Here is an 18937-nt window from a genome sequence, read left to right as displayed (position 1 = left end):
TAAATAATAAAGAATAACAATATCAAAATAGTCCAATTGAAAATCATTACAAAATTATAAAATAGTGTAGAAAAATATAAAAAATTACTTGAATATATATATTTTGTATTTTTAATACTTTTGTTGTTATCATATGTTAAACACACTTTAGGTATTGAGTGCGACTTTTGATGATTTGCTTGAAAGTTCTATATTTTTATATAAAATCTTCACTTGAGGGAAATAAATAAAGAGTTTTGCTACATACAAGTAAAGTTACGTATTAATCTCGTACTAATACTGATTCCTTCATACTCAAAATTTAAATTAATATTATTTTCAACAAAATCTATTTTTTGATCAATCACATTAAGTTAGTGCACAGATTAGGGTACAATTATACTTGCAACTATATTTTTCCATAAATAAACTAAACTTATCATATTTCTATTTGGTATATTGTTTAGGAATATAATTATTAAGGGAGAGGACTATAGAAGCCGGTCGGCCAGACTTGATCCGGCTGGCGGCTCCACATGGTTTTCACCGAACAAAGGATTGCATATATTGGACCCATCCTCTTTGCAATCTTCTCATACATATCAACATAATTCATTATTAAGTTTGGCTTGTTTTGGGTTGTGGTAAGAATTTTTAAAAATATTTTTAAAAATTTTTTAATAGAAAAATTAGATTGCTTGAATATTACATATTAAAATATTTTAATCTCAAATAAGTTAAAAATACGTTGAATATTACATATTAAAGCATGTTTTAATGGACGAAAATGTCCATATAATTTTTACATAATTACAACTAATTTCAAATTTTCAAATATATGTCATAATCTTTAAAAATTTAAATAATCGTAATTTATATATTATAAAGCACTCTTTTAATTGATTTCTAGACAAATATAACATATTTAAAATTGTTTTAAATTTTAAAAATATCATTATTAAAAAATAAATAAATTTTTAATAATAAAATTTATTATTTAAAATATAAATTATATTTTTCGTCACAATCTCAAATATGCATTAACTATTTAAGGAAAGCTTAGTCCTTTAGAATGGACCTAGTTTTTGGGCCATCTGTGCATGCACAGTCTCCGATCCATGAATATATAGGCCTGCATTTTGATGGATCTTTCCAAAAGCATATATACCATGTATCGTTTCCATGCTTCAATATATACTACCTAAATAGCTCTACAAAATAGGGACGGGAAGTTTTCTTCCGAGGACTGGACTTTGGAACTAGCACATGTTGGATCAGGATCATGAAGATTAAATAATCTCAACAACCAACCCAGGTTTTTAGAGAGAGACTCTAACTTCTCTATAAAAAACTTCATTTATGTGACAACCATCATCGAAAAAGAGTGCTTTCACCCTCCTCTCTTCCTCTTTTCCTTTTCTGTTCTATGTATACATTGTTAATATAATATTTTTTTCTTCCTCGCTCTTATGGTTCAGTTTTGGTCATATCTACTTCTCTCCAGCTACCTTTAACTTACACGTGCTGTTAAACATAAAGTTTCAAATTTCGTGTAATTATATATCTACATATAAATTTTGATAATAGTAAATTAATTCAAAAAATAAATAAATCTTAAGTTCAATTTATCTACACAATAAAATCAATCATATTAAAGAACTAAGTATAAACAAAGAGGAAACAAGTTCACATTAAAACTCATAGAGTAATATTATAAATCTCTTAAAAATTCGAAATTAGAATTAAAGCTCAAAATTAATATTTCATTATAAAGCATTAAAATACATTTTCCACATGTGCATGAATATTTTGAAAATTAAATTTGAAAATTTTGAAATATGATTGATTGTCATTTTTCACATGTGCATGACATGATTAAATGTTTGAATTTTGAAGATATTAAAAATGATTGATTGTCATATTTTACATGTGCATGCTTTATTTGAATATTTTCAAAAGTGATTGATACACTTTTTGACTTATGCAAAAGTTAGATGATTTTGTTTGAAAATTTTGAAAAGTAAATAGTATTCATTTTGTCATATGCGAAAAGTAAAAAAATTAAATTTGAAATTTTTGAAAAGTGAATAATGTTGTCTTTGACAAAAGAAAAAGAAAAAACTTTTATTTGAATATTTTGAAAAGTGAATAATGTTATATTTGACAATTAAAAAAGAAAAAACTTTTATTTGAATTTTTTGAAAAAATGAATGATGCTGTCTTTGACATGTGAATCTTTAAATTTGAATATGAAGTCTCATATGCCTATAAATAGATCATTTGAGAGTTTCAAATTTACAACACCAAGAGCATATAATATTCATTCAAAGCTTTCATTCTCTATTCTCTAAGTATTGAGCCTTAACCCTTGTTCATTTTGATAGGGATATAGTTTGCACTGTATTGTTCTGTTCTTATTTCACTCATTGAGGAGTGTTCTCTAATAATTTATCCACTATCAACTCTTCTATCAGTAAAAGGGTGTGTATAACCCTTGTACGTGTAGAAAGTGTTCTACACAGGAAATAGTTGAATCACCACGTGTAAGATGATTGTAAGTGTAGAGAGTGTTCTACACGGATCATTTGTAATAATGTTGTTCAAATGTGTAATAGAATTATATCTCCACCTGAATGAAATTGAATAGTGAATTTGGGGATTCTCAATGAGTAGCTTGAGGCGAGGACGTAGGCAGTGGGGCTGAACCTCGTTAACATACTGAATTTGTTTCTCTTTTACCCTTACTCTTAATGTTTATTGTTGTTTCTTATTTTATTTATATTTTATATTATGTATTTGATTTATAATTGTTAATTTTTAAATACAACTAAATTCACCCCCTTTTGTATTAGTCATTTGGACAACACGCGCCGTACCAACGCTTCCTACAGCCGCCGAGACGAGACGAAACTGCTGGTACGGCAAGTGTAGCCGTCAGAGGGCAGCGGCACATGAAGACCATGCGTCGAGCATTTTGGGTCATCCCGTTTTCTTCCCGCCGGCGTATGGCTACCCTACGCCATCACAAGTGCATTGGAACACAGATGTTCATTGGTCGTAGATCAGTCCATCCCATGTCATGTTTTCTACTATATTTTTGCTTTCCCTAACCGGTGATCTCGATGAAATGATTGTGAATCTCTCTAAAAATCATCTCAGAACAATAAACAATAATGCACCTGCTACCTTCATCACTTCTAGCGGTACTATTAGTAACTTTTTGCGAACGTCCTATAACCATCTTTTAAGACGGCGTCCTCTTAGTAAGATTTGGGTGAAGACTAAGAAATTGGTTGCTAAATTCCGTTTTCCTTATTTTTTTATCCACCTTTTTGCATTGTTGTTATTGTTCTTGCGAAACCTCACCCCCTTCTCATGTATCACATTTTCTACTTTTTTAATGAAGTTTGCTTTCTTGCTTAGGGAAAAAAAAACTGTACATAATACTCAGAAAAATAATAATATCTATATACACTAATCTTAGAGAGTTGAGTTGCTGGACACACACACACCAAAAGGAAGGAAGGAAAAAAAAAAAAAGACCATTTAAAATTACAGTACTTGAACTCAAAAGCACAAATCAATTATTTCGATGCAGGAATTAGTTAATTTCGAAAATTCCAATATTTCCTACTTAACTTTCACTAAAACTTCAATTTCCTCCTAATTGGCATGCGTCTGTGCATGCACGTATACATACACACACATATATATATATATAGTAAGGGGCGTAAGGATCGCGAAAAATGTGGGCCTATAAAAAATGAGTTTTCACAAATCTCTATGGTATGTTTCACTTTTTTATAAATAGTTTGTGCAAAATTTATGCATTTAAGACTTGTATATATTATTTTTCTTGAAATTTTTATGGGCATGTATTAGTATTTTGAGACACTTTGTTAAAAATATAATATAAATAATTAAATTTAACTATTTCCATCAGCTTAAACTTTTAAGATAAATAGTGATTTTACATTATATCAAAACAAATTAAGATCTTGAATTCGAACTTTGTCTACTCTACATTTTCCATCCCCCGTTTACTTAAATATTCTTAACACGTACACTTCCCGTCCCTACTTTCGATTCATTAATAGAGGTGCAATATGTTAGTTATCTTGTCCAAACAGCTAGCTCATATTGGTCATTGTCAAGACGAATGCATCTACTAAATCGACCCTTCAAAGCCAAGTTCCTTCAAATTCCAAAGACAGTTCATCTAATCGCTAAACTTGACATATGGGCCTTTCATAATTTTCAGACTAAAAAAGAGTTTTTAAGTGCTCTTTTGAAGTAAGTATGCCTTGAACAGGATCACAAAATGCTTTAAACCCCTTTCTCGAAGCCATTCAACTCAACTTGCATGTACATATTTTAATAGATGGATCATTTTCTTGATGTTAAACTAAAATAACATCATCTTCATTGATTCCAAACGATCCATCTTCGCACGAATACTATTAAAGGCCGGATTGATCGCCAATATTCCATCTTCGCACGACTATTATTAAACCTGGGTGCACGGTGACCGTACATGATTTAAAGGAACATGGAGAAAGAAAAATGACATTCCAAGGCAATGATCGAATCACATTTTGTAGGGAACAAAACGATCGAGGAAATATTGCCCTTAATTTCGGTATTGCATGCATATAAGGTTGGGCACAAAAGAGTACATATAACGCGCTTAAGTATTAGGTGAGATAGAGAGAGAGAGAGAGCCTTTAATCATCTAGAAGTAGTCGGGCCAACCTCACCAATTATTGAAGTAGGTTAAAACCACGTAGACTACACTAGCTAGGGAGTTTAATTTCTATTGTGCAACGACTACCTAGCTAGCTAGGTAGAGTTTGTATGCCATATATATATATATATATATAATAATATGAACCGAAGTACTCTTATCGACTCTTATCGACTCCAAACCGCTAAGTGCTGCATGATTTTGGTCTTATATTTTTAACATCACGACAATATATATATATATATATATATATGGGTGTGCACGCGCGCGTCATTCTATTAAACCTATACAATTCAAATAAGATGAGATAAATTATTTTGTTAAAAGTTAAACAAAATATTATTATAATATAATTTTTTAATATTAATTTTATTTTAAGATTTAAAAAAATTGAATTGTTTATTATATTTATATAGAAATTTAAAAAAATTATAGTGATTATAAAAGATAAGATAAGATGAGATAATTTCGTTTTGTGTAGCCAAATCAATCCTTAATATTGTTGTATTATACTCATGATACGTACTTATTGTAAAGGCAAAAATTAGCTAGGATTAGATGACTAAATGATAAGATTTATCTTATCATTATTTGATTAAATTTGAATAAATGATAAGGTTTATCTTATCATTATTTGATTAAATTTAGATGAATGTAAAATAAGTATTGATTTGTATCTAAACATTATTGAGTCTATCTAGAAGTTTTAGGAGTTGTTTAGATAAGGCCCTGAAGTCAAAATCGAGTTCTGATAGTTTTGCCCTTATCCAGAAGAAATCTGAAACAGAGTTTAGTATATATCAGAAGAAGTTATCACGAAATGTTAGCAGTCCGTCGGGACGCGTTTTCGCGTCTGTTGCTAACCGTCAGCAGAGTCCTACTGCAACTAGAACTCTTTTCAGACTTTCTATTTAAAGGGATTCGGTTTTGTATCTTCTCAAGGACTTCAAGTCACGAATTTTACAGAGGAGATTCTGAGCGTTTATGAGAGAAAATTCACTTGAGAATTTTTATGGAATTTTTCATATCTTCTTGAGTGTGATTGTGCTTTGAGTGTGAAGCAACATCGATTGGATTTCAGCCTCTGGAGCTCCAGAAGAGAAGTCAGCATTTGAAGATCGCCAGAGGTTCTGGCTGCTACTGCGGTAGAAGACAAATGGGTCGTTTGTCTAGGCAAGTAAGACAGTCGAATTGCAAAGATTTTGTAATTGATTATTGCTTGTAATTGTTTTTCAAATAATAAGATTGACTTTCCTAGGTTTGGCTGCCCCGTAGGGTTTTACCTTTAAAGAGTTCTTTAAAGGGTTTCCCTTCGTAACCAATCGTTGTATTTTGCAAGTTTGATTATTTATTTTAAAGTATTTGATTCGTTTCATAATCTTAATAATTGAGATCTAACTTATTTCTTCAAGGAAATTGGTAGACAATTTCGTGATTTTACAGGGGTACATTGGAAATTTCAATTGGCATCAGAGCGTGGTTCACTCATTCAAGTGTGATCCGTGCCCTTGTAGATCATGTCGACGTCATTACACGTTCTACCATACTTCAATGGGGAAAACTATGCTTATTGGAAAGTTCGTATGAGGGCTTTTCTCAAGTCTTTAGATGAACGTGTATGGCATTTGGTTGAACGAGGATGGACTAAACCCGAGACATCTATAGATGCTTGGACAAAAGATGAAATTAGCAATTGCAATTTGAATAGCAAAGGACTTAACGCTATTTTCATGACGGTATCCTCCGAAAAATTTAAAAAAATTTCCATGTGTGGGATTGCTAAAGAAGCTTGGAATATTTTGGAAGTTACACATGAAGGCACAAGAATAGTAAAAAATTCGAAATTGCAAATGCTAACCTCAAAATTTGAAGAGATTAAAATGTTGGAAGACGAAAATTTTAATGATTTTTATGCTAAACTGAATGATATTGTGAATTCCAGGTTTAATCTCGGCGAGAAGGTGGAGGATTCAAGGATCGTGAGGAAGATTCTAAGATCTTTACCTGAAAGATTTCGATCCAAAGTTACCGCTATTGAAGAAAGTAAAGATCTTGATGCAATAAGGGTAGAAGAATTGATAGGTTCTTTACAAACGTATGAATCTTCGTTTCCTCAAGCAAGAAAAGGTAAGTCTATTGCCTTAAAAACTATAGAAGAAAATCAAGATGATTTTTCTGATGAAGAAAATCTTAACAATGAGGATATAGATCTTATAATAAGAAAATTCAGAAAATTCATGTTTAATAAAAAGTATAGTGGAAAGAAACAAAGAGGTAGAGAATTTTCTGCAAAGAAAAATTATTTTGAAAAATGGAATAAAGAAAAATCTGATAAAATAAAGTGTCATGAATGTTCTGGTTATGGTCATATAAGAATTGAATGTCCAAATTTCAAGAAAAGTAAAGGAAAAACATTGAATGTCACACTTAGTGATAGTTCAGAATCTGAAACTTCAAGTTCATCATCTGATTATGACAATACTTTTGTGGCTTTTTCTACTGTTGTTAATGATTTTTCTGATATTGAGCTAACAAAATCTGAAAGTGATGATGACAATAGTGATTCGGAGGTTGTTCTAGTTGTGGATGATCATGAGTTGAGTTTACAAGAAGCTTACAATAATTTGTGTGAAGAATTGAATGTCCAAATTTCAAGAAAAGTAAAGGAAAAACATTGAATGTCACACTTAGTGATAGTTCAGAATCTGAAACTTCAAGTTCATCATCTGATTATGACAATACTTTTGTGGCTTTTTCTACTGTTGTTAATGATTTTTCTGATATTGAGCTAACAAAATCTGAAAGTGATGATGATAATAGTGATTCGGAGGTTGTTCTAGTTGTGGATGATCATGAGTTGAGTTTACAAGAAGCTTACAATAATTTGTGTGAAGAAGTGATCAAATTAAATAAACTCAACAAGAAACTGTACAAGAAATTCACTAATATGGAGAGTGAGAAAAATAACTTGTTTGAGGCATTCAAAATTTCTGATATTGAAAAAACAAGATTAAGGGATCAAAAAATTGCATTAGAAAAAGAGTTGAAAAAGGTTCAAGAAAAAACAGCAACACAAAAATTAGAAGAGATGTTGAGTATTCAAAAATCTAGTTGTGATCGCACGGGTTTGGGGTATATGACTTCCCAAGGTATGGAACTTAAAGACTCATCATCCGCTGCCACCTCATCAAAAGATATCATTTTTGTTAAAGGAAGTCAAGATGAGAAAACTCCAAAGAAGGCCGTGTCTACAACTCATGTTCCAAGAGCCTCACATGATAGATCAATGACAAAGAAGCCCAACCAAGGTAGGTCCAAAGGTAAGTTTATTCCTACTTGTCATTATTGTGGTGTTATTGGTCATATAAGGCCAAATTGCTTTAACTTGAATAAAGTGAAGAAGAATGGATGTGAAAGAAATCCAAAAAGGAAAGGAAATAGTCTAGAGAATCAAATTTGTGATATGAGTCAACAAATCAATTTTTTAAATCTCAAAATTGGTGAAATAGCAGATTTTTGCTTTCAAAATAAAGAAAAGATCATACAAAGCGATGTTGATAAAAAGAATAGGCCAAAATTTAAAGCAAAATGGGTGGTCAAAGAGGATGTCATGTCACATTAATGGATAGGATTACTTGCATGTTCTTGCATCCGTTATATTATTGCATTAGCCTAGGACATGCATTTTATTTTTCCGTTTTGTTTTATGTTTCTATTTTTCAGTTTTAAATAAGAAAAATATAATATAAAAAAAAATTTGGTTTGGTTCAAAACTTTTCTTTAAGGAAAGTGCATGCTTGATATGTCAAAGTTTGAACATTTGTGTTTTCACTTAATAAATTCCTGAACCTATGCATCTCTCTACTTTGTGCAATTCATTTTGTGCAAACTAACCCTATGGATTATCTTGGCAAAGTTCATTTTCAATGCACAGTGAGAAACTTATATGTATGTTTTTTTTATATAATTAAAGTTCACATCATTTAATGAGATGCTCATCAAAGAGCGAGTTCATGCCTTGAATTGACTAATACTAGTTGAACCTAGTACATTAATAAAGAGCTCTCCTCTTGCCAAACACAAAGAGTTGATCCATATAGAAAAAGTCGGTGTTAATTCATTGCGGAAAAAGACAAACATCCTACACGGATCTACCACCTTAAAGTTCTTATAGAAAAAATCGTTACTCTAATCATTATGAAAAAAGATGAGCAACAAACATGAACACAAAAAGGGGGTGTACAAACTAGTGTTTAGAGCAGATGCTCATGTATCTAGGCCCTAGCATAAAATTTGACTTTTAAGGTGAAGTAACAAACTCTTGTGAGCATCTATAAGAAGCTATCTTTCATGAACAAAGGTATAAAAAAAAAAGATATTGAAGAAAGGAGTTCATAAAAATGCTATGGTATAAGTATACTCACTCACACACTCACATGAACTTTGACATTGATGATCTTATGAGAAGTGAATATCCATAGTGATTGTTGCAAATAAGAGGGTGTACTCTATTGAATTTGTTTTGTGAGTTACACTATATTTGAATTAAGATGCATCTAGGCATGTTACTTGCCCTTTTGTTTTTTTTATAAAAAAAAAAATTCAATTGGTTTTTTTTTTTTTATTATATCTACTCTATGCATGTATTTAGGACGTTTTTTGAGTGAGTTCTTGATTTTTGTCATTCGGTTTTCATGGTATGCCCACCAAGTGTTTGTTTTTTTTGTCTCAACCAAGTTGTCTCAATCATTTGTTCATTGTTTAACATACATTCATGCTCATACATCATGTGCATTTAATCCATGAAAAATTGAGACACATGGGAGTTGTTTATCATGTCTTCCTTAGTGTTTTCATCTTGGCACACATAAGTGATATTTATTCTATTTTGTGTCTTGTCAGATTAGTGACAAAAAGGAGGAGTATTGGAAGAGCACATTGGAATATTTTGATATTATGAAATTTAGGGGGAGTTTGAGTAAGTGGGAGTTTAATGAATTTGCTGAAAATATAAAAAGGGGAGCAACAAAATATTGAGGGGGAGAACTATATACTTTAGGGGGAGCAGTAGAATATTGAGGGGGAGAACTAAGTATTGAACATGGTTATTGATGATGACTAGAATACTTTCTTTTTGTAGGTTTACATTACATCTAACTTTTGATTATTATTGGGACTAGTTTCAAAGAATGTTCTATGTCATTTTTTATCATTACTGTATTAAGATATTTTTCACGGGATCTTGGTCTACTGGTTGTTTTTGTCTTAGGTACACACTACATTCATCGAGTTGGTTTTGTGACTGATCCACCAAAGGGAAGATTGTATATGCAAGACATTCATCAAGTTGGTTTTGTCATCAATCCGCCAAAGGGGGAGATTGTAAAGGCAAAAATTGGCTAGGATTAGATGACTAAATGATAAGATTTATCTTATCATTATTTGATTAAAATTGGATAAATGATAAGGTTTATCTTATCATTATTTGATTAAATTTGGATGAATGTAAAATAAGTATTGATTTGTATCTAAACAATATTGAGTCAATCTAGAAGTTTTAGGAGTTGTTTAGATAAGGCCCTGAAGTCAAAATCGAGTTCTGATAGTTTTGCCCTTATCCAGAAGAAATCTAAAACAGAGTTTAGTATATATCAGAATAAGTTATCACGAAATGTTAGCAGTCCGTCGGGACGCGTTTTCGCTTCTGTTGCTAACCGTCAGCAGAGTCTTACTGCAACTAGAACTCTTTTCAGACTTTCTATTTAAAAGGATTCGGTTTTGTATATTCTCAAGGACTTCAAGCCACGAATTTTACAGAGGAGATTCTGAGCGTTTATGAGAGAAAATTCACTTGAGAATTTTTATGGAATTTTTCATATCTTCTTGAGTGTGCTTGTGCTTTGAGTGTGAAGCAACATCGATTGGATTTCAACCTCTGGAGTTCCAGAAGAGAAGTCAACATTTGAAGATCGCCAGAGGTTCTGGCTGCTACTGCGGTAGAAGACAAATGGGTCGTTTGTCTAGGCAAGTAAGAGAGTCGAATTGCAAAGGTTTTGTAATTGATTATTGCTTGTAATTGTTCTTCAAATAATAAAATTGACTTTCCTGGATTTGGCTGCTCCGTAGGGTTTTACCTTTAAAGAGTTTTTTAAAGGGTTTCCCTTCGTAATCAATCGTTGTGTTTTACAAGTTTGATTATTTATTTTAAAGTATTTGATTCGTTTCATAATCTTAATAATTGAGATCTAACTTATTTCTTCAAGGAAATTGGTAGACAATTTCGTGATTTTACAGGGATACGTTAAAAATTTCACTTAGAATTAATTGGATGATGTTAACAGTTGTAGTACTATATATTGATGTTGCCTTATATTATATGTTTATATATAATAGCTATCATGTTTATGTGTCTTATAATTAATTTTTCTATTAATATGTACATTTAGCTAGTTTCATATAGTTCTATATATTCCTTAGATTTTCATTTGAAAGCACGACCTAGTGGGCCATGTTTGGAGATTCAGGAAATCTTTAAACGTTAACAGCAGCGTTACTTGAATCATATACTCGAGAAAGCACGAAGAACAAGCACTCTTAGGGTCGTGTTTTTTTATTAGAAAGCACAATCACACAATAACAAAAGAACCATCGAGTACTTCATTATCGTGAAACAGTTTCTCATCATGAACTAATATAACCTGGGCGCGATCGAGATCACATCTAGAAAGAGAGAGATCAGAGAGAGAGAGAGAGGGAGAGGGAGAGATCCATCGCAGTAGATTTGTGGGCTCATTCCACTTACATGTGTTTTCATGCATGGAGGGGATAGCTCCATGTGCCTTGTTTCATTAATTTTCTTTGTGAATCTACTATTCTACTCGCAGTCGCCCTAATTAAGTAGGCTGCGTTTGGTTACTAAATTTAACTCAATTCAATTCAACTCATTTTATCTCATTATTATAACTTTTTCAACTTCTAATATAAATTATAATAAATAATTTATTTTTTTTAAATTTTAAAATAATAATAATATTAAAAAATAATATTTAAATAATATTTTTTTTTAAATTTTTAATTTTTAATTTATTTCATTTTAACTCAACTCATCGTTCAAATCGACGAAAGTCCAAAAAACTGATTGGGACTTGCGCTCCTACGTACAGCCCTATTAACATAGTTAATGTTGAGGTTCTTAGACACAACTATAGGAGATAAAGAGCCTAGAAATTCGAGGCACGTTTCATTTTTTGATGAGTCATGCGTCATGAATCTCAGTCTGATCTGTCGGTTTAATGCAAATTACAAGCTCCACTAAAGCGCGTGAATATATAGCTGTTTCAACCAAATTAATGCTTTGTGATCTAGATCTGGTCAGGTAGGATAGGACGACTCACAACAAAAGACCCAAAGTAGTTCCCACCTTGATGATCATCAGCCTCATTGTCAATCGCTTTAAGCACGCCTTGATCTTTGTCAAGAGGAGTTGTTGGTTAGCAATTAGCTAGGAGAAGATGTTTATTAATGTCTCGACAGATTTCATATCATGCATGCATGTAATTAAACTGTTGAATCGACCACGCGCGAAGGAGATAGATCATGTATGTGGAGACAACAAGCATTTTCATGAACCAATCACAATGGATCCATAGGTATAGCGTGTGATTAATTAGCATTTGAAGCTTTTGTTTAAAAAGCAAGACTTTGATTAACCCAAATCATGGTAGTCAGTAAGATTCGTAGAGATTTTCCTCTAATAAATAAAGAGGAACTCAACGTCAATCACGCAATTACCATGCTTAAGATATTAATTCTAACTCATGTAGAATGATACGTCATGGTGGACCCACGTATATACCTCCCTGTTACTTTCAAGTCACTACACACTCTTCCTCTAACGCTTACAAAGCTCTTAAAAAACGAGTTTTCCATGGAGTTCATGGTATATTAGAGCTCAGTTTTTCTAAACTACCTGGGCAACAGTAAACATGATGGTTACGCGCGACCTCATGCGGGTCATGGAAAAATTAACTACGTACGTGGGAGACAGATGGCCGGTGTTAGATTTAATACCAGATCATACACAAGCTAGCTAGCATATGTACTACTTCAGAGTTCAGAGCAAAATACATCATTATTTTAAAGCTTTCCCTCCCTCTGTGATCTCTGTTGAGTGCTATTATAAGTATAGTACTATAAATGACAATCTACGTACGATCCATCTTTAGTTTTCTTGTTCTGGGTTCTTCCGGATATTAGGTAGTAAGGTATATATGTACCTTTCTTCTCCTTGGGATTTTCGCAACTAACACACTCCCTTTTCTTGTTCCTCATCTTTTGAGCATCCCCCAAATGATTAGTGATCTCTCTAAGTTAGACAGCGTCCAAACTTTTTATCCTATATATCTAGCTACTACCTCCACATGCAGCCACTACCAAGTCATCCACTTCCAACCCTCTGATCTGCTTCTCTGATCTCTGGAAGTGATCTCTCCCTCTCTCTCTCTCTCTCTCTCTCATGGCTGAGATTGATTATCTATCAGAACCAAATACTTCCATCACCATGCCTCTTAAGCTCTTTGGCTTCAAAATCCAGAACGTTTCAGAAGAAAACGACTCAGATTCAAGCAAAACCCCATCTGGGTTACATGAATCAGAAGCTTTCCAATCTACCGAAGGCCGAAAATTCGAGTGTCAATACTGCTGCCGCGAGTTCGCCAACTCACAAGCATTGGGAGGCCATCAAAACGCCCACAAGAAAGAAAGACAGCTACTAAAGCGCGCACAAATGCAAGCCAGTCGAAACCAGCTGGGTGCTGCTTCACACCTACGGCAAACCCCGATAATATCAGCCTTCACGCCACCATCACACTTCCTTGGTCCGGCAGTGGGGGCGCCGCCACAGTCCCCCTCGTGGTTTCTCATGTCTCATGCAGGTGCAGCCACTCCTTTCACCCTGCCAAGCGGTGGCGTGTATCATTCCGGGGCTACGACCTCGGTGCCCGGAAGCCGTGTCTATGCCGCTGGGGGAGTTGGGGAGCCTATGATGACAGTTTTCTCCCATGGGGTTGGGAACCATGCCGGAATTATGCCGGGGGGGAGGTTTGCCAGAGATGGTGGAGGTTCGCACTTTGACAAAGGTTTGGGCCTGGACTTGCAACTTGGCCTTGGGCCTAGAGGGCCATAAGTTGGTCTTGAGTCAAGCCCATATTGATTCTTAAGGGAAATTTGTGGAGTTAGAATCCTTGGGCATGTCAATTTCCAATTTTCCAACTTTCAAAGAGTGAGACAATTTCATGTACATTTTTCCAAAAAATATATATATAATGAAATAAAAAAAAATCCAAAATTATATACCACTTTCATTTTTATCTCCTACCCTTGTTCTCTTTCATTTATGGGCCATTCCATTTTGTCCTGTTATATATATATATTTATATATATATATGGATGTAACATCATCTATCAGCACTTCAATCAATTCTTATTTAAATGAAAAAACAAAATCAAGAACTCATGGATAGTTACATCAGCATAATAAGATGTAAGTATAAACTTCACACGTATGTTACAGAAAAAGGTTTGGGCCGAGCCCACTACGCTAGCATATGGGCCAACCCCAGTATTGTTTGGAAGCCCAGATTAAAAACTAGATAAAAAAAGAAAAAAAAAAATCTACTTCGTGCTATCCTCTAATCCGTGATTTTTTTGTTTTCTAAATACCATCTATCAATACAGTGCCCAAACCAAAAGCACAACAACCTTCGAAGCTTCAAACTGAACTGAACTCTCTGCCTCTGCTTCTGTCTTTGCAACTTCCCTACTTTTCTTCGATTCAAGTGTCCAGATTACAAAAAGGTTCGCTTCCTTTGTTGTTGTTTTTGTTTTGTAATTTATTTTATCTTTTGCACTTTAAAATTTCGATGCTTGGTATTTTAGAAGTGAAAACCAGCTTGTTTTGGCTGTGCTTTTCGCTCTGTAATTAGAACCGGCTGGGGTCAATGTTGGGTTTGAATGAAAAGTTGCAATTACGTGCTTATATATTTCTTGTCCTTTTGGCCCCGTTCGGTTGCTGAGAAAATGTTGGAAAAGAAATGCATAAAATGAAAAAAACCTCCCCACCGAGTTCGAATGCTGAAGTTTTCATCAATATAAAGATTTGGCTTAGCCGAGTTAAATTCTTTAACACTCGCCAACTATTGTTTTCAAAACTCGATGCCCACAAAAGGGGAGCAAAAGGAAATAAATATAAGAATTTCTTTGTGGCTCCTAAGTGACAAATTAATTGTTGAAGCTTCATTATTCAAACCGTGGTTACCAACCATTTGATAGTGTGGTAGCTTTTGGTGTATAGGCCAATGTTATATGCGGTCTCGGCCCCAAATTCTTGCATATCGTATCCAAGAAGCCCCAGTTGCCCTCATTTTCTCAGAAAGCGTTCCGTTCCAGCGAGGCTTTCTATACGTGCTTCATTGCCGGATAATAACAATGGTGCAAAAATGGAGTATACTCCTTGGTTGATCGTTGGATTGGGAAACCCGGGTAATAAGTACCATGGTACAAGGCACAATGTAATGCAATACTTCCGGAAGTTACTTCACGTCTATATTTGTTTTTCCCTTTGTTCCATCTTAGTAATTGGTCTTCTATTTATCAGGTTGGTTTTGAAATGATCGATAGCATTTCACGAGCAGAGGGAATATCAATGAACACAATACAGTCAAAGACCTTAATTGGAATAGGTGCGCATCAGCCCTATTCTTACTCATGTTGGTCAATTTTTTTTTTTTTTTTTTTCAAATTTTCATTTTCATTGGGAATTATATTTATCCTCATTTCCTTTTGTGATCAGTACAGGTTCCGTTGGCGAGGTGCCGATTTTATTGGCAAAGCCTCAAGCTTATGTGAATTACAGTGGAGAAGCAGTTTGTTCTTATCTTATATTTCATTTATAGTTTGGTTTCTTAGTTTTATCAATGTCGTGATAGGTACATATGTTTTCTTCACAGCCAACATAAGAAACTTCTCTTTGAGGGCTAAAAAAATTATTAGAATGACACTGTGTACCATTAGGTGAATGCATAAAACACGTCAAATGGAAATGATGTAGGTGAAAAAGAATTGAAAAAGAAAGATTTCTCTCCACGACAAAAATACTTCTATGGTACTAAATAACCTTGACCTGCTTGTATAATATGGTTTGTTCCTCCTCTTTTTCCTTCAATCGCTAGCAGGGTAAGCATGGTGAGTGTGATGGTTGGAAGGCAAATAATTTCTTAGTTTCATAATGGATAATTTGGAATTGCCAAGTGAATTCCATAGGAATCATATGTGGATTTTGCATAATGGTATTCTCCATCAGTTATCTTCTGTTACCATTAATTCTAAACACTCCCCCCCCCCAAAAAAAAAAAAAAAAAACCCAACTATAGTACGAGCTACACATTCCAAATTATTGCTGTAACTTATCAACGTTGCGGATCTAGACCACTCAATCATAACTTAAATTGATGATGGGCTTTATTGTTCAACTGATGCCTTTTAAGAGCATGCTACTGTGTTCTATAGTTGTTTTGAGCCAACTATAGTTCTGGTAGAAAGGTACTCACCATGAGGACTACAGAATCCTGCCTATGTAATGCTCACTTTAAGTAAATAGTATCAGATCTTCCCTCCGTACGGGTGGTAAATTATACCACAACTCAATTATACCTTGTTTTGGCATGTAGTAAATGAATAAATGATATCTTGATGTTGATTAAACATCTTTATCGTATGATGACAGTAAATACCTTGGACATGGTTATATGTTGATTCAGCATGTTAATATTATTACGATTGTCGGTGTTGTATTTGTTTTCTTCTATCTTAACTCTGTACTCTAATCAAATGTCTCCCCCTTTCATTGGTAGAATAAGTGGATATGCATGTGTTTCGTTCGTAGGCACCTTAAGATGTTCATGTATTATCCCTGACCTTTTATTTTCTTTTCATTATTGATAAGGTTGGACCACTTGCCGCATATTATCAAGTACCACTGCGTCATATTTTATTGGTATGCATTTTAATACCTTCATCCACTGTGTCTTGGTTGACAAATAACTTTTTTCATGACACTTCGCGTAAATCATTATGAAAATATATTTTATCCTGACCTACCCATACAGGTTTATGATGAGATGAGCTTACCAAATGGTGTTTTGAGGCTTCAGCCGAAAGGAGGACATGGCCATCATAATGGGTATATTCCTGGATATCACTTGTCTCATAATTAGTATGGTGTTAAGGATATTGTATTCTAGCTAGGAAAATTTTTACTAGGAACCTAGCAGATGAGGTGTTTAGTCTGCTAACATATCTGTTATTATGTTACAAATTAATGGGCGTTGCTAAGTGTGTTAAAATGTAGTGTTTATTTTTGGGTCTACATAACCCTAAGGGTTTACTTTTCTCACCTATAAAGGTTGGAAATACCATTGGATTCAAAGGCCATTGGCATGCAATATGAACTATCTTCTTCTAATGATTATAGGTTTCTAGTAATCTCTCTTTTCTGAAATAATCTAGCAGCCTTCCTTGAATGGGAGAGATTTTTGTCTTCGTGGAAATAGGGGAGATATTAGCTATGTTGCATTCTTTTTTTATTTAAATTAAAAAAAAAAAACTATGATCATTTAATTTTTGTGTTTCCTATCTTGTATTAGTTGTGTATGTTTATTCTAGAAAGAGCAGTCGTGTTCACAGCTTCCAAACGTTTATATCAAATAGAATCCATGTAATTCAACGGAAACAGCTAAACTCGTTCTTCTCTCAGTTAAGAAAAACTTGATGGGTTTATCCAGTTTTACCATTTATTCAATTGCCTCATAGCATCTTCATTCTAAAGAGTTAATAAAAATCTAATTCATGGCTAGAATATTCTATAGCTAGTGGATCTCTTTTTACAGAATGAGGAGCGTAATGGAGCATTTGGATGGTTGTCGACAATTTCCTCGGTTGGGCATAGGTCAGTCTCTTAAGTACTATCACTTGCATACAAAAGTATTTCCTTAATTTGGAGAGATCCACATCCCGTCATCAAAAAGTATAAGACTTCATGTTTGCAGGCATCGGAAATCCCCCTGGTACCATGGACTTAAAAGCTTTTCTTCTCCAGAAGTTTAGTTCAGTAGAGCGCAAACAGGTTTGTGATTGTGAACGTGGTATTGCCTAGTGTTCTTTGCCTTTGGAAATATATGCAAGGTCATATATCATCTTATTTGGGTCCTTCTAACTGTTTTGCATTCCTGCATAAATTATGCTAGTCTGAGGCATTTATCATTTTGATATTCCACAATAATCTGTAGGAAAAATGGCACCTTCCGGCCTCCTCCTATAAGAGAATGGCATGTTGGGTGTGGCATTTAAGATCACAGCAAGTGTTAACTTACCAGTAAAGAAAACGATATACTAACTAGGCTGAATTTATATTCCTCTGGTGCATGTGGCTGTTAAGATGGTTCTAATCACCGCATGAAATTTTGTGTAGTTGCTTGCTCAAGTGTATATCTTGGTGCTTGTGTCTGCATTTTCACATGTTTTTTAATTTGTAAGATTAGTATCAAAGATTTTTTTAACTGGCAGTAGCTATCTGGACAGATTGATGCAGCCCTTGAACAAGGGGTTGAGGCCGTCAGGAGCCTGGTACTCCATGGTTTTAGTGAAAGAATCAATAGATTTAATTTGGGGCAGAAATTCAAGTATCATAAGGTCTGATTCTAACGGATGGAAGGATTGAAGAAAGATACAGTAGTCAATCCGAGGCTATCACAAGTCGCCTATCGACGTTATCCTTGCGTGTTTTGCTCGGTTGGTTGCTTCGCATCTTTGAGCCAGGAGATGAAACTTCCTGTAGTATTCCTTATACCAGCAACCAAAGAGGTGTAATAATCTTTGAATTTTTTTTTTTTATAGCACATTAAGTTTAATCTCCCCCATTGATGGAACTTTAAGTCATGCAAGATGCACTAAAATGCTTGCTGAATTCATAAGACTACGAGTGTAGTTTGGACCCTTTCTTATATACGATTTGGTCACATGGAGCCTAATTTGCAGCAATATGTAAATCGATCAAATGGCCGACTAAGCAACTTTTTTGGTCAATATCACAACAAAAATGTCCTTTTGAAAAAGCGACTTTGGTGTGTACAATCCATGAATGTTCCGTAGGCACTCCCT

General features: G+C 33.8%; 2 protein-coding genes across 3 annotated transcripts; both read left to right on the top strand.

The window, feature by feature from the left end:
• Positions 1-12827: 12827 nt before the first annotated feature.
• LOC122308039 (zinc finger protein 6-like) lies at positions 12828-14079 on the top strand. The gene has a single exon (XM_043121197.1). It carries the CDS (start codon positions 13239-13241, stop codon positions 13905-13907), a length of 669 nt encoding a protein of 222 aa, XP_042977131.1. The 5' UTR covers positions 12828-13238; the 3' UTR covers positions 13908-14079.
• Positions 14080-14398: 319 nt separating this feature from the next.
• On the top strand, positions 14399-18817 carry LOC122307102 (chloroplastic group IIB intron splicing facilitator CRS2-A, chloroplastic-like). 2 transcript variants are annotated; one of them, XM_043119735.1, is made up of 9 exons: positions 14399-14578; positions 15061-15291; positions 15378-15462; positions 15578-15645; positions 16725-16775; positions 16888-16961; positions 17668-17726; positions 17827-17903; positions 18359-18817. In XM_043119735.1, the coding sequence occupies exons 2-9, from the start codon at positions 15079-15081 to the stop codon at positions 18473-18475; spliced, it is 744 nt and encodes a 247-aa protein (XP_042975669.1). In that variant the 5' UTR covers positions 14399-14578; positions 15061-15078; the 3' UTR covers positions 18476-18817. The 2 variants fall into 2 exon arrangements, with proteins under 2 accessions (XP_042975669.1, XP_042975668.1); XM_043119734.1 differs by having other exon boundaries at positions 14401-14578; positions 15075-15291.
• Positions 18818-18937: the final 120 nt, after the last annotated feature.

This window comes from Carya illinoinensis, chromosome 4 (assembly GCF_018687715.1).
Source record: "Carya illinoinensis cultivar Pawnee chromosome 4, C.illinoinensisPawnee_v1, whole genome shotgun sequence".
NCBI lineage: Eukaryota > Viridiplantae > Streptophyta > Magnoliopsida > Fagales > Juglandaceae > Carya > Carya illinoinensis.
This window is presented reverse-complemented; position numbering and strand designations above follow the sequence as displayed.